Source organism: Eretmochelys imbricata, chromosome 2 (genome assembly GCF_965152235.1).
Source record: "Eretmochelys imbricata isolate rEreImb1 chromosome 2, rEreImb1.hap1, whole genome shotgun sequence".
Classification (NCBI taxonomy): Eukaryota; Metazoa; Chordata; order Testudines; family Cheloniidae; genus Eretmochelys; species Eretmochelys imbricata.
The window spans coordinates 88,570,701-88,587,851 of NC_135573.1; the positions used below are offsets into that span (position 1 = coordinate 88,570,701).

The following is a 17,151-nucleotide window of genomic DNA, read 5'->3' on the forward strand; positions in this document are numbered from 1 at the left end:
TGACTGTAGGATAGCTAATGTTTTAAATATTTTGTAAAAGGCTCCAGAGGCAATCCTGGCAATTACAGGCCGGTAAGCTTAACTTCAGTACTAGGCAAATTAGTTGAAACTACAGTAAAGAACAGAATTATCAGAGACCCAGATTAACACAATTTGTTGGGGAGGAGTCAGTGTGGCTTTTGTAAAGGCAAATCATGCCTGACCAATCTATTAGAATTCTTTGAGGGGGTCAACAAACGTGGACAAGGGTGATCTAGTGGATATAATGTACTTAGACTTTCAGAAAGCCTTCAACAAGGCCCCTCACCAAAGGTTCTTAAGCAAAGTGAGCCCTCATGGGATAAGAGGGAAGGTCCTCTTGTGGATCAGTAACTGGTTAAAAGTCAGAAGACAAAGGGTAAGAATAAAGGGTCAGTTTTCAGAATAGAGAGAGATAAATAGTGGTGTCCCCCAGGGGTCCGTACTGGGACCAGTGCTGTTCAACATATTTATAAATGATCTGGAACGAGGGGTAAAAGTGATGTGGCAACATTTGCAGATAATATAAAATTACTCAAGATAGTTAAGTCCAAAGCAGACTGCAAAGAGTTGCAAAGGGATCTCACAAAACTGGGTGACAGGGCAACAAAATGCCACATGAAATTCAATGTTGATAAATGCAAAGTAATGCACAGTGGAGAAAACAATCCCAACTATACGTACAATCTGATGGGGTTTAAATTAGCTATTACCACTCAACAAAGAGATCTTGGAATCCTTGTGGATAGTTCTTTGAAAACATCCGCTCAATGTGTAGCGGCAGTCAAAAAAAACTAACAGAATGTTAGGAACCATTAGGAAAGGGATAGATAATAAGACAGAAAATATAATAATGCCTCTGTATAAATACATGGTTTGCCCATACTTTGAATACTGTGTGTAGTTCTGGTCACCCCATCTCAAAAAGGATATATAAGGATTAGAAAAGTTACAGAGAAGGACAACAAAAATGATTAGGGTGTGGAACAGCTTCCATCTGAGGAGAGATTAAAAAGACTGGGACTTTTTGTCTTGGAAAAGAGAGGACTAAGGGGGGATATGATACCAGTCTATAAAATCATGAATGGTATGGAGAAAGTGAATAAAAAAATATTTATTCAAGTGGTTCTCAACCAGTTTTCATTTGAGGACCCCTTTGGAAATTTTGAATGGAGGTGCAGACCCCTTCGGAAATCTATTGTCTGTATACAGAGTTGAATTCTGTTCAGTCAGTTTTTTAAATCTTTCAGGGACTCCTTAGACATAGTTGGGTCTGCAGACCACAGGCTGAGAACCAGTGGTTTACTCCTTCACATTATACAAGAACCAGGGTTCACCCAATTAAATTAATAGACAGTAGGTTTAAAACAAACAATAGGAAGTACTTCTTCACACTAAACAGTCAACCTGTGGGACTTGTTGCCAGGGGATGTTGTGAAGGCCAAAACTATAACTGGTTCAAAAAAGAACTAGATAAGTTCATGGAGGATAGGTCCATCAGTGGCTATTAATGAGGATGGTCAGGGATGTACCCCATGCTCTGAGTGTCCCTAGCCTGCGTTTGCCAGAAGCTGGGAGTGGACGACAGGGGATGGATCACTTGATGATTGCTTGTTCTGTTCATTCCCTCTGAAGCATCTAGCTTGGGCTGGATGGACCACTGGTCTGACCCAGTATGGCCGTTCTTATGTACCCACAACTACCTCATGCTTTCGCAACATCATCTCTTTTCCCTGCATTTTTACTAGAGGGTTGCACACTTTGTTGCTTTCATAGACTGAGCTTGTACACTCAGAGAGAACAGCATATTAAGCATATAAGAAATTCTGTTCCCTGCAGCACCAAATGGACACACTGGTACTGATTTTCCTCTCATAGCAGTGGAAATCAGGCTTCTCCAGTTTTCCAATTTTCACCAAAATCAATAAGGTTTTGCATATTGATGCCTAAAATATTCCCTGAAATTTTGGAATTGATTGGCTGCATGGTGCCACAACCCTTCAACCTAAAGCTTATGTGATTGCTAAGGATTCAGTCGAATTGTCTGTTGTTGGCAGGTGGTGGGAGGGAAAGGGGCAGGAACACAGACTCTACTCCTGAATTCAAATACCCAGCCCTCCTAGAGCACTGCCATCTGAGGACTGGTCTACATTGCAATGTTTGTCAACAAAACTTTTGTCTTTCACGGGTACTTTAAAAAGCCCCCCACGAAAGACAAAAGTTTTGCTGACGCAAGCAGCAGTGTGAACGCAGGTTTGTTGGCAGGAGTGCTCTCCTGTCGACAAAATGCCACTCACGGGGCTGGAAGTATTTTGTCGGCAAAAGTGCTGACAAACTACTGACTGAGAACGTTCACACATGCTGACTTTTAGTAACAATGCTGTGTCAACAGCCTTGTCGCTAAAAGCTGTGTAGTGTAGACAAGCCCTTAGAGTATTTTATGGGTCTGAGGGAATTCACTTTCCAATCCCCTTTGGCCTACAGGGGACAGAAGAAAATAAGATTCTTTACCGTAAGTTTCTGCAGATCTCCCCACTCTGTCACCGATTTCACCACTGCTGAGGCTTACAAATTCCATGTTGCCATTTACTCCCCCATGTTGCCTCCACACACACTCAGGCTGCCATTGAATCCTCTCTGTTCTCCATCCCCATGTCCCCACACCTACCCACACACACATGCCCTGATTCCAGCCTCAGCGGTCATCTCCCTTGACTATTGCAGCAGACTCCTCACTGCCTCTCTCCTTACTTCCCCTCAGCTCAGCCAAAGTGCTACTCCTAAAATCACCTTCCTCCCCTGATTCTCTGCTCTTGTCACTCAGTTCTTCAGATCTCTACACTGCACTCCCTGTGCTTGCTGCATTAAGATCAGACTTCTCGCCTGCAATGCCCAGCTCCACACCTGCCTGCATCTCCTCTGTACTCACCCAAGCCTCCCTACTTATCACCCCATTGTATGCCCTTGAATGCCTCTCCCCTCACCCCATCTTTCTGCATGGAACAATCTTGCCTCTTCCATATCATGTGACTTCCTGCTCTTCCTTCACATGTCTCCCCAGAGCTCATTTCTCTTGGGAGAGACTTCTGTGAGTTTCCTGCAAACAATCCCTAGTGTGCTCTATGGGGCTTAACTGTTCAAATGGGTCTGAGCTGGAGTGTAAGCTCTTTGGGACAAAGACTGTTTTCTCATGCGTCAGCTACATCTTGCCAGAGGCAGTTCTGCATTGTTGGTACAGACATCTCTGGCACCTTGAAAACACTTCGTTGCTTTTGTAGTCCAACCTGTACAGCCAGTGAGAGAGTGCTGTATATTAAGCTGCTGCCTTCTGACTTATTTAGGCAGCTTTAAGGAATCCGATGCCTGTAACACCAAATGGGCACTCTGTGGGCCTGAAAGGTGGAAATCAGGCTCTTCCTGCTTTCCAGTTTTCACCAGAATCAATAGAATTCTGCCCACTGATGCCTAGAATGTTGACTGAAATTTTGGAATTAGTGAGATGCAGTGTTCAAAAGTTATCACATATAGACACAAAGAGAAATGCCATTGAGTTGAGCGTTGGTCCTTGTTCCACTCAGCCAGCTAGATTTACCGTAATGTGCTGCATAGGGAACGAATTTTTGTAGAATGTAATTATCTGCATGCTTAGTGGTTTTAACTGAAAGGAAAATGAGTTTTCCAAAGACTTTACTGGCTCCCTATTCACTTGCAGATGCCATAAGTATGTTAATATTGCTCTGTAGAGCCCTATTTATCAGAGTCCTAGTTATCTGAGAAATTGCCTCTGTTTCCCTACTGTGCCACAATATTTGACGTCAGATGATTATGAATTATTCGTATTAGTGCAGTACTTAGTCCCTATATTTAAAGGTTTGGGGGTCTACTGGCAGAGCATTTTCAGGGCAGCGGCCCTCAACTTTGGAATTTTCTTTCCTCATTGGTCCAACTGAATCAAAGTTTGTGGACCTTCAAGGCATAGTGTGTTTAAAATAACTCTCTATACGCACACCTTTGTCTAATGGGAGTATACGTTTCTGGGTCTGTGTCCTCTCATTGATTACAGCCAATGTAACTAAATTTTATATTGTTTATAAATTAGGGCTGTCAAGTGAGCAAAAAATTAATTGCAATTAATCATGTGATTAAAAAAATTAATTGCGATTAATCGCACTGTTAATAATAGAATACCATTTATTTAAATATTTTGGATGTTTTCTACATTTGCAAATATATTGATTTCAATTACAACACAAAATAAAGTGTACAGTGCTGACTTTATATTTATTTTTGATTACAAGTATTTTGTAAAAACCAAAGAAATAGTATTTTTCAGTGCACCTAAAACAAGTACTGTAGTCCTGTAGTGCATGAAAGTTGAATTTACAAATGTAGAATTATATACAAAAAAAACCCCTGCATTCAAAAATAAAACAAAATTTTAGAGCCTGAAAGTCCACTCAGTCCTACTTTTTGTTCAGGCAGTCACTCAGACAAACAAGTTTGTTTATATTTGCAGGAGATAACACTTCCCGCTTCTTGTTTACAATGTCACCTTGAAAATGAGAACAGGTGTTTGCATTGCACTGTTTTAGCTGGCATCACTAGATATTTGTGCCAGATATACAAAAGATTCATATGTCCCTTCATGCTTCAACCACCATTCCAGGGAATATGCGTCCATGCTGATGACGGGCTCTGCTCGATAACAATCCAAAGCAGTACAGACCGATGTATGTTTATTTTCACTATCTGAGTCAGATGATACCAGCAGAAGATTGATTTTCTTTTTTGGTAACTTGGGTTCTGTAGTTTCCGCATTGGAGTGTTGCTCTTTTAAGACTTCTGAAAGCATGCTCCACACCTTGTCCCTCTCAGATTTTGGAAGGCACTTCAGATACTTAAACCTTGGGTCGAATGCTATCGCTATCTTTAGAAATCTCACATTGGTCCCTGCTTTGCATTTTGTGAAATCTGTAGTGAAAGTGTTTTTAATATGAACAACATGTGCTGGGTCATCATCCAAGACTGCTATAACATGAAATATATGGCAGAATGCTAGTAAAACAGAGCAGGGAACATATAATTCTCTCCCAAGGAGTTTAGTCACAAATTTAATTAACGCATTATTTTTTTTAACGATCCTCATCAGCACGGAAGCATGTACCTCTGGCCGAAGTATGAAGGAGCATGCGAATGCTTAGCGTATCTGGCACGTAAATATCTTGCACTGCCGACTAAAAAAGTGCCATGCAAATGCATATACTCACTTTCTGGTGACACTGTAAATAAGAAGAGGGAGGCATTATATTCTGTAAATGTAAACTAACTTGTTTGTCTTAGCAATTGGCTGAACCAGAAGTAGGACTGAGTGGACTTGTAGGCTCTGAAGTTTTACATTGTTTTGGTTTTGGGTGCAGTTATGTAACAAAAAAAAAATCTATTTGTAAGTTTCACTTTCACAACAAGGAGATTGCACTACAGTACTTGTATGAGGTGAATTGAAAATTACTATTTCTTTTGTTTATCATTTATCAGAACAAATATTTGTAATAAAAAAATCATATACACTCTGATTTCAATTACAATACAGAATACAATATATATGAAAATGTAGAAAAACATCCAAAATATTTAATAAATTTCTGTCATCACTCTATTGTTTAACAGCTCAATTAAAACTGCTATTCATCGCAATTAGTTTTTGTGAGTTAACTGTGATTAATCGACAGCCCTATTTTAAATGTTTTTATATGTGAGGATATACAAATGCACACTTCATAAATAAAGACTAACTTTCATGAAGTTGCTTGTGGGCCCTGATGCCCACCTATACTTTTGACCCCTTCAGACACACACAAATAGCTACCACTAGCAGGAGATTTGTGGAAGACAGCAGAAGAGAAATAAAATCAAGTGTGAAATCCTGGGCCTATGAAATCAGTGCAAGCTTTTCTGCTGATTTCAGTAGGGCCAGGATTTCACCCCAAAACTTGAATCAAAGTTGTAATATCTGACTGTGGCTGAGCCAAAGGAAAATACAATTTTGCAGATATGCCTAAGATCACCGCCGCACAGCTTTAAACCTACAATTGCAACAGAAAATGGTTTTAAACAGAAAATTAAATGTAGAATGAATCTTTCTCAACGAGGGGAGAAAAGTTGGCCACCAAACTGTATTAACTCTGAGGTGCCATTGGAACACAAATCTGCTTTGTGTAGAATGAGAATATTCTCTGCTTTAGTCTGCCAGCAGCTTTTTGTGTTCGCTCTTTTCAGTCAGGCTCAGAACATAGAGAGCTGAGTTGTATAAGCCAGCCAGCATAACTGCACAATTTATCAAATAAGGGGGAAGAAGTTCAGATAAAAAAGCAATTTCAGAAGCTGTGGTATTATATCTGGCCTTAGAACGTAATAAAATAAAGAAACAGGGAATAGAGACTTTGTCGCTTCAGAGAGCAAGCAGTCTGTCTGAAGGAGTTAGAGGTACTGTGGCTGGTAGGTTGGTAAATAAAATTTGCATGCAAGGCCCCAAGATGCATGGGATCCATGTAAACATAAGCCACAGGCAGCATATCATCTACCCTAAAGCTTCCAGCTGTCATTGCTGCAGATAACAAACCTCAGGTAAACATTTGAAATTCAGGCAGACCACAAGGTAATTCTGAACTTAGTAATGAAATAGAAAGAGAGTACACAAGACCAAACACTACAAGATTTTACTTGGACCCTAAAAATAGGGTTCATGCCTAAAAATAGAGAGCAAATACTGTCAAAAACAATTTTAAAAGTAGAGCAGAACATTTTTTTAGGCCCTCATAAAACACAAAAGTTATTGTGGATCCCATTATTACAATAGGGCATATTGCTTCTATTTTAAATTATACTTTCAGAAGTTTCAATTAATTCAGTGACATCATCAAGTAGAGCCACATCTTTAGATTTCTAATGAAATTTCTAGAATGAAAATTCACAAAAGTTATTTTATTTTTCTTTAGAAATCTGGTGACATTCAAAATGACAGAATGTAAATGTTGTCAAGCCAGAAAAATATGGGAATGTTGCTTCTTTTCACTAAAGCCCTCAAAAAAAAAAAAAAAAAAAAAAATCAAAGGTCCAAAAAGAAGAATTTTGGTGTGCAAATATTTTTACAAATGCAAATTAAAATGACAATTCATGAAGTATTCCGCTATATGTTAATATTTTTATTCAATTAGGAAAAGCTTATTGTATCCAATGAACAAGAAGTTCTCCGTGTCCATTATCGAGCTGCAAGAACTTTAGCTAATCAGACGCTACCATTCAGTGCCTGCACCGTACTGCTGGATGCCGAAGTATATAATGTGCCCCTGGACTCTCAGGTAAAAGGAGACTTGTTTTAGGATTTCAGAACATCCAGTTAGATGATTCTCCTATTACTTATCTTTGATAAGTACTTTTAAGTCTGACTTGAGAGAAGATATTTTGGGTAATGTCCTGGTACCATTGAAGTCAATGGCAAAACTTCCTTTGTCTTCCTGGGTGTCTGGAGCATGGATGGGGGTGCGATTTTACATAAATGTTGACTGGAAAAGCTCATACAATACCTGCCCTGTGTAGGCAATAATTAGTTTATTTGAAAAGTGAAAGTCCTTCACTTTCATAACCACTAAAATTTCACCAAATAATTTTAAAGATGTTAGCCACATTTGCAGTTAAACAAGCCAAGGTAAAGGTAGTCAGATCTCATGTTTTAGGGCATAAACTATTTGCCTGCAGAGCTGAGGAGGGATTTCTTCTTCCTAGCCAACATTGCACAATTAACTAGGTTTATTATAGGGGCTTGTTGCCATCTTCCTATAATTACTATTGGAGCAGGATACTAGACTCATAGACAAAAGACCCGATCCAGTATTTCAAATAATCTATTCAGATGATTTGCTATCATTGTTGCTACCATAGTTTTAGGGTTTTTGTGAAGGGATGGATGAGTGCGGGATTCCAATGTGGTATAAGAAATGAAGTAGAAGGATATATCTGAACAATATTTGCATGAAAAAACTTGTATAGTGTATAATGTTTAAGAGATGTGATACCCTAAAATACTCTTCAATAGTCTAGTACCTGGTGAAAGAGTGTGGCAGTTTTGTATTGTAAAATATCTGCCTGTTCCCGAAGGAATTTTTGAAGTATAGCAGTGTAGTCTTTCACTGAAGGAGTACTGTGGTGGTGTTTTTTCTTTTGGTGTTCGTTCAGTTTAGTGTTTATATAGCTTATTCTATTAACTATACTCCTCTTTGTCATAAAAATTCATAATTGCAAATGTGAAGCTCTTCAACGCTGCCAACTGATTTTCTTCTTAAAAGCATAGTATGGTTTCCCCAGTTTTCATCCTCAATGCACAATGTTTGTTAAAAATAAGCTGTAAACTCTGAGACTACTCAGTATATTTAATTGTGTGGAATGACACTAAAGTTTGCTGCTGTCATGATTCTGAATATGCTTACACATTATGAGCCTTCCATGAATAGTCCCAACAAAGAATGACAATGGAAATATGATCAGACCCCCATTTTGATGGTTGTGACCCCTTCGTAATAGAAGTAGTTTGATTTCTCTGTGGCTATAAGAAAAATACTAAGGCACTGAATGATGGACATTTTAAGGTGGAACATCTTTGCAAAGGGTTTTTGTCATGTGGAGTAAAAAGTAATATGGATCTTTCTCTTGTCCTGCTTTTGAATATCTTCTGCAGCCAATCAGGTCAGATTGCTGAACTTCCATTTTGTTGCTTTCCCTGAACCTGAAAGACAGTTTGGTTACTGGCTTTTTTTTAAATAGAACAAGTAGTTTAGCAATGTTGTGGTAGATTTCTTAGTGTATATGAGCTAAATAAAATTTTGAAAGACATACTTAAATCTTTTACTTTTCGGAGACTCTTATCCATAATTGTTATACCTGGTATACAGCAGATAACTTTGGGTCATAGAATCTACAAACTCCAGTCTTTAGTAAGCATGGTGACTTCTACATCATTTGTGGTGTCAGCATGTAAAATCTTGATATGTTGAATCAAAGTCTACTATTTGTCACCTAAAAAAGTATTTTTAATGTAGGCCCCTGTAAAGGGGGATGCTTGCCACCAGTGCCACCTCGTGGTTAGGCACGGGTGTGGCAGGTTGTCTTCTTCCCTGACATCCCCCCCTTTTCAGTTATAGTTCTGTCTTCTTGGTCTGTCCCTCCTTTTATGGATCAGCCTCCCCGCTCCCGCCCCAGCCAGGTCACATGTCCCATCCACCCATTTTGGGGTATACAAAAAAGGAAGTCCAATCACAGAGAAGTCTTCAGCACCTGCAAGGGCTTCAGGGCTTTCACCTTTGTTTGGGGACTTTGCGATCTGGATTCTTGATCAGCCCAGTTCTTCCCATTGTGGATTTTCCGCTGAGGTAAAGGTCTCTGTTGTCATATCTTTTGGAGTTGGTAGGGGAGCCTTGGGTCTGATCCAGGGCCCAATGGTTAAGTTCTGCTCTTTGGGGTGCTAAGCAGCTGCCTCCCTGGATCACTTCCTACCTAAGTCTCCTTTTTCCCCATGGAGTAAATTTAAGAACCACAAATTAAGTTTCTGGCCTTTGTAATCAGTCACCAGTCTCTCCTTTGCAGGCTTTGTCAGGGCTGTGTTGCCAGGTCTCAGGCAACAAGAGTTCCTGGGCCATACTTGCCCAGAGCTCGGAGCAGAGGTCTGCTCCCTTCCACTACCTGCTTCCCTTTTTAAACTCCACCTCATGCTTGTGCACATTTTTCAGGTGTAGCAGGACAGAGCCATCTGGACCCAGAGGTGCTTTTTAATCCCTTGTTCTCCAGTATTGTAACAGGAATAAGTAATTGTTAACAACTTGCATTACCTCATTATTTGAAAAACTGTTTCTGATGTGTTTCTTTTGTAGGCTGATGACAGTAAAACATCAGTTAGGGATCGATTTAATGCAAGGCAGTTCATGTCATGGCTACAAGATGTAGATGATAAATTTGACAAATTAAAGGTATGTATCTGCATTTGTCCTTTCAAAGCCAAAAAATTAGACTACAAATGCAACTACAAAGATGAGATGCATAAGCATGGTATGAGTGCAATATCATAAATTTTTTGAGTGCAATATCATAAATTATTAGTGTCATGTAAGGAGCATTTAAAAGAAAAATTCATAATCTTGAGCAACTTTTATGTTGATATGTAAAGAAATTATTTGGTGGAAGAACCTGTGTTTTGTTAGTTTTTAATTAAATATCCATACACACTTAAGCCAAGTAAATATTATATTAGATATGGATTTCAACTTTCTAAAGTTTCCTTTAAAGGTCTTTGGTGTTACTTAAATGCAGTTTTCTTTTTAAAATGTTTGTTTTAAATATTTGAAAACATTTACCTAATTTTTCATTTTGAACAGACATGCCTTTTGATGAGGCAACAGCATGAAGCAGCAGCTTTAAATGCTGTACAGAGACTGGAATGGCAGCTTAAGCTACAAGAACTTGATCCTGCTACATACAAATCTATCAGTATTTATGAAATTCAGGAGTTTTATGTTCCTCTTGTTGATGTTAATGATGATTTTGAGTTGACACCTATATGACAGCTGGATGTCTTTCAATGGAAACAGTCTGAGAGAAATGGACAGCAATGGGCAGAAATGTATGCATCTCTTGAGGTATAGCACTTAATTCTGTGGAATATCTCCTTGTCCAATAATCAAGGTATTCTTTCAGAAAAATAGTTCAAAGTCTTGTTAAATATGGTAAATGGATGATAGTAAATACTGTGTCATTTAGTGATAAATGACATTAATTATATTGGATGCTAGTTCCAAAAAGCAGTTTCCCAATAAATGCCATTATTTATATTTTAAAAGTTAACTACAACTTTAGAGCATATTCACTGAAAAGATGACAAGATACGGTGAGTTAACAGCGCTGGAAGTTGTTAACAAATAAAATAACCACTGAAAAGCATTTGATATTTAATAAAGCCTGCTTTAAAGCTTTGTATTATGAAACTTCAGTAACAGTTGAACTCCCACAGAAAAACAATGACAAAGCCTGTGGAAGAAATACAAGATTTGGAAGGGAAAAAGTCTGTTCATTTTATTGTATTTGTAAATTTGTATAGTTTTCTTTTTGGAAAAGATGTAATATTGTCATTTTTAAATAACTTATTTTATACATATTGTGAAAATGTAAATAGTCTTGTAATTAATGTTGAAAACATGTACAAAAATAGATATTTTAATTGTAAAACTGTTTTGTCTAATGTTTTATTGGACCAAAGTTGTAGTTTTTATTAAGTGTAGTGTATTTCTGGTTGGCAGTTCTTTTAGTAAGGCATGTGTTTGATTTAGCTGCTTGTTTCATCACCATAACTGTAAAAGATTTGAAACTGAATGGTGTTGCATGCTTCACTCAACTTAACTCCCTTACTTCAGTATCTGATACCTAAATAACTGTAATATTTACAAAACCACATTTCATATTAGTCCGCTATTGTAATGCCATACCTATGACTTACTATGGTGAAAATATTTTTGTTTAAACTAAAACACCTTTTGCTCTTATATGGTGGTCTCACAATAGAGCCTATTTTTTTCCCCAACAAAATGCCTTTGAATGAAAATTCTTAAATTGTACATTGTCTATTTTAATATTTACCTATGGAAAGATATGTAAATAGTTGTAAATATGTTTAATAAATTTTATTGGTCATGTTAACAAATGGCTGGATTTTTGACTGAAATTAAATCTTGAAGCTTTAGATACTATTTAACAAAAATATTTTAAAATTGATTTATAATTGATTAGTTGAAAGGGTCCAGAGAGAGAGTGTGTGTATAAATATATATACTGATCACCTTTGCAGTAGTTTATGAACAGCTGATGATCAGGTAAGTTTTTAATCATTTCTATCATAGCCCCTGATCTACACTACGAGTTTAGGTCGAATTTATCAGCATTAGGTCAATTTAACCCTGCATCCATCCACACAACCAAGCCTGTTTTGTTGACTTAAAATCTATTTCTGTACTCCTCCCTGGCGAGGGGAGTAGCACTAAAATCGACCTCGCTGGGTAGAATTTGGGGTAGTGTGGAAGCAATTTAACAGTACTGGCCTCCGGGAGCTATCCCAGAGTGCTCCATTATGACCACTCTGGACAGCACTCTCAACTCCGATGCACTGGCCAGGTAGACAGGAAAAGCCCTGGGAACTTTTTGAATTTCATTTCCTGTTTGGCCAGCGTGGCGAGCTCATCAGCACAGGTGACCATGGAGTCCCAGAATCGCAAAAGAGCTCCAGCATGGACCGAATGGGAGGACTGGATCTGATCGCTATATGGGGAGAAGAATCTGTGCGGGCAGAACTCCGTTCCAAAAGATGAAAGGCCAATATATTTGCCAAAATCTCCAAGGGCATGATGGACAGAGGCTACAAGAGGGACACACAGCAGTGCTTCTTGAAAGTTAAGGAGCTGAGCCAAGCCTACCAAAAAACAAAGGATGCAAACGGTCACTCCAGGTCAGAGCCCCATACATGCCGCTTCTATGATGAGCTGTATGCAATTCTAGGGAGCGCCCCACCACTGTCCATGGACACCTGCAAGGGGGGAATCTCACGCAACAGGAATGAAGATTTTGTGGATGAGGAGGAGGTTGAGGATAGCACACAGCAGGCAAGCGGAGAATCCCTTCTCCCTGGCAGCCAGGAACTGTTAATCACCCTGGAGCCAATACCCTCCCAAGGCAGGCTACCGGACCATGAAGCTGGAGAAGGCACCTCCGGTGAGTGTACCTTTGTGAATATAAAATACAGGGTTTAAAAGCAAGCGTCTTTAATGATTAATTTGCCCTGAAGACTTGGGATGTATTCGCAGCCAGCATAGCTACTGGAAAAGTCTGTTAACATGTCTGGGGATGGAGCGGAAATCCTCCAAGGACATCTCATTAAGCTCTCCTGGAGGTACTCTAAAAGCCTTTGCAGAAGGTTTCTGGGGAGGTCAGCCTTATTCTGACCTCCATGGTAGGACACTTTTACTTTCGTCAAGCCAGTAGCAAGTAATCTGGAATCATTGCAGAACAAAGTATTGCAGCGAATGGGCCCGGGCTTTGGTGGCATTCAAGCAACATCCGTTCTTTATCTCTTTGTGTTAGCCTCAGGAGAGTGATATCATTCATGGGCACCTGGTTCAAATACGGGAAATTTGTTTAAGGGGACATTCAGAGGTGTCCACTCCTGCTGGGCTGTTTGCCTTTGGCTGAAAAGAAATCATCCCTGCTGTCAGCCACGTGGTAGGGGGAGGCCCGTTCATGCTGAGCTGTTCGCATTTGGCTGACAGGGATCTTCCCTGATACTAGCCACGCAGTTGTGGTGGGGGAGAGGGTGAAGCGATCATCCCAGAGAACTGGGGGGGGTTGGGTTGGGTTGTGCTGCACATTCACCCTAAAACTGCAGCCCCTCCTTTTAAATGGCCATACCAACGGGCTATGCTTGGTATGGGAAAGGAGGGTGCTGCTGTTTGAAACTGTTCCCACATGTTATGAAGGTTGAAGAAGCCGAAACCCTTTGCCTTACCATGACTGCCTGCAAGTCGAATTCTGTTGCCCAGCCGAGCGTATGTGATGTTTCTCACCAAACCAGCAGGCACTCAATATAAGAGGAAAAATGCAACCTTCTCCCAAAAGCACATGTGCTATGTAATGTGAATTGCTTGATTCAGTGTGAAACAGTCTTCCCTTTGCTCTCTGAAATGTATCTTTTTAAAATACTACTCTCCCTCTTTTTCCTCCTGCAGCTGCAAATGTTTCTACGCTCCCCCTATCATCTCCGTCCCAGAGGCTAGCGCAGATTAGAAGGCGAAAAAAACGCATTCACAAAGAAATGCTCAGAGCTCATGCAGTCCTCCTGCACCGAAAGAGCTCAGCAGAATGCGTGGAGGCAAACAATGGCAGAGACCAGGAAAGCGTTAAATGAATGCGATGAGAGGAGGGAGGAGCGTGATGAAAGGAGGCAGGATGCAATGCTGAGTCTAATGGGGGAGCAAACTGACATGCTCAGGCATCTGGTGGAGCTGCAGGAAAGGCAGCAGGAGCACAGACCACCGCTGCAGCCCCTGTATAACCGCCTGCCCTCCTCCCCAAGTTCCATATCCTCCTCACCCAGACGCCCAAGAACGCGGGGGGGAGGCTACGGGTCCCCAGCCACTCCACCCCAGAGGATTGCCCAAGCAACGGAAGGCTGGTATTCAATAAGTTTTGAACTAGTGTGACCTTGTCCTTCCCTTCTCCGCCACCCCTCCTGGGCTACCTTGCGAGTTTTCCCCCTATTTGTGTGATGAATTAATAATTAATGCATGATTTTGAAACAATGATGACTTTATTGCCTCTGAAAGCGGTGATCAAAGGGGGGAGGTCGGCTGGCTTACAGGGAAGTAGAGTCAACCAAGGAGGTGGGTTTTCATCAAGGAGAAACAAACAGACATATCATACTGTAGCCTGGCCAGTCATGAAACTGGTTTTCAAAGCTTGTCTGATGCGCAGGGCGCCCAGCTATGCTCTTCTAATGGCCCTGGTGTCTGGCTGCATGTAATCGACCACCAGGTGATTTGCCTCAACCTCCCACCCCACCATAAACGTCTCCCCCTTACTCTCACAGATATTGTGGAGCACACAGCAAGCAGCAATAACAATGGGAAAATTGTTTTTGCTGAGGTCTAACCTAGTCAGCAAACTGTGCCAGCGAGCTTTTAAATGTCCAAATGCACATTCTACCACCATTCTGCACTTGCTCAGCCTATAGTTGAACTGCTCCTTACTACTGTCCAGGGTACCTGTGTATGGCTTCATGAGCCATGGCATTAAGGGGTAGGCTGGGTCCCCGAGGATAACTATAGGCATTTCAATATCCCCAATGGTAATTTTGTGGTCTGGGAAGTAAGTTCCTTCCTACAGGTGTTCAAACAGACCAGCGTTCCTGAAAATGTAAGCATCATGCACCTTTCCTGGCCATCCCACGTTGATGTCGTTGAAACATCCCTTGTGATCCACCAGTGCTTGCAGCACCATTAAGAAGTACCCTTTGCGGTTTATGTACTGGCTGCCAAGGTGGTCCAGTCCCAGGATAGGGATATGCATTCCATCTATCGTCCCACCACAGTTAGGGAACCCCATTGCAGCAAAGCCATCCACTATGACCTGCACATTTCCCAGAGTCACTACCATTGATAGCAGCAGCTCAGTGATTGCGTTGGCTGCTTGCATCACAGCAACCCCCACAGTAGATTTACCCACTCCAAACTGATTCCTGACTGACCGATAGCTGTCTGGCGTTGCAAGCTTCCAGAGGGCTATTGCCACTCACTTCAACTGTGAGGGTGCTCTCATCTTGGTATTCTTGTGCTTCAGGGCAGGGGAAAGCAAGTCACAAAGTTCCATGAAAGTTCCCTTACGCAGTTGAAAGTTTTGCAGCCACTGGGAATCATCCCAGACCTGTAACACTATGTGGTCCCACCAGTCTGTGCTTGTTTCCCAGGCCCAGAATCAGCGTCCCACGGCATGAACCTGCTCCATTACCACCAGGATGTCCAAATTGCCAGGGCCCATGCTTTGAGAGAAGTCTGTGTCCATGTCCTCATCACTATCATGATTGTGCTGTCGTCTCCTCTTGCAGGTTCTGCACATACCGCAGGATAATGCGCAAGGTGTTTGCAATGCTCACAACAGCAGTGGTGAGCTGAGCAGGCTCCATGCTTGCCATGGTATGGCGTCTGCAGGACAGCAGAGTTGCAGCGGAAGCGGTGGATGACAACGGATGACACAAGAATAGATATTTATACAGAACGACGAGAGGACCTGTGAGGTGGATTCATGGCCCGAGGAGAGCAGAGTTGCAGCGGAAGCAGTGGAGGACAACAGTTAGCACCGCGCACGTTTCCTGAGGAAGAACACAAGTACCCGGGAGCACATGACGGACAACATGGAGAAATTCGCTACTGAGACAAGAGCAGCAGAGTTGCAGGGTAAGCGGTGGATGACGACGACGGTTAGCAGTCCTACTACACCGTCTGCTGACAGCAGTATGGTGTCTGCACGGAAAAAAGGCACGAAATAATTGTCTGCCATTGCTTTCACAGAGGGAGGGGTGACTGACTACATGTACCCAAAACCACCCGCGGCAATGTTTTTGCCCCATCAGACATTGGGAGCTCAACCCAGAATTCCAATGGGCAGCGGAGACTGCGGGAACTGTGGGATAGCTACCGACAGTGCAACGCTCCAAAAGTCGAAGCTAGACATGGTACTGTGGATGTACTCCCCCAACTTAATGTGCTTAGTGTGGACATATGCAATCGACTGTATAAAATCGATTTCTAAAAACTGACTTCAATAAGAGTGACCTAATTTCGTAGTGTAGACATACCCATAGTCATGTAAGGGTTGAGAGCAGATATAACGCTCAACTGCTGGAAAACTTCCCTGTGTTATTACATTTAACTTTTTTATAATCGTTAGCATTACTAATGTGTGGGTAACGAAGTATTTATTGGTAGAAGGTTACAGATATTCATGAAAAGATTTTTGTACTATTTAGTCCAGAAAATATTCAAGAATACTTTAGATCTGGTTTCCGCATCTGAGATTACTTTTCAAGGTATTCATAGAATATCAGGGTTGGAAGGGACCTCAGGAGGTCATCTAGTCCAATCCCCTGCTCAAAGCCCAATCCCCAACTAAATCATCCCAGCCAGGGCTTTGTCAAGCCTGACCTTAAAAAGAAGGAGATTCCACCACCTCCCTAGGTAACGCATTCCAGTGTTTCACCATCCTCCTAGTGAAAAAGTTTTTCCTAATATCCAACCTAAACCTCCCCCACAACGACTTGAGACCGCTACTCCTTGTTCTGGCCTCTGGTACCACTGAGAACAGTACAGCTCTATCCTCTTTGGAACCCCCTTTCAGGTAGTTGAAAGCAGCAATCAGATCCCCCCCTCATTCTTCTCTTCCGCAGACTAAACAATCCCAGTTCCCTCAGCCTCTCCTCATAAGTCATGTGTTCCAGTCCCCTAATCATTTTTGTTGCCCTCCGCTGGATGTTTTCCAATTTTTTCACATCCTTCT

General features: G+C 41.2%; 1 protein-coding gene across 2 annotated transcripts in view; it reads left to right on the forward strand.

The window, feature by feature from the left end:
- Positions 1-11,758, forward strand: part of ANKRD12 (ankyrin repeat domain 12) — a 109,342-nt gene extending 97,584 nt beyond the window's left edge. For both annotated transcript variants that reach the window (XM_077810434.1, XM_077810435.1), the window contains 3 exons: positions 7,233-7,376; positions 9,939-10,034; positions 10,440-11,758. In XM_077810434.1, the coding sequence (XP_077666560.1) occupies positions 7,233-7,376; positions 9,939-10,034; positions 10,440-10,625 (426 nt within the window). In that variant the 3' untranslated portion in view covers positions 10,626-11,758. The remainder of the gene's footprint in view (positions 1-7,232; positions 7,377-9,938; positions 10,035-10,439) is intronic.
- The last annotated feature ends 5,393 nt before the right edge of the window (positions 11,759-17,151 follow it).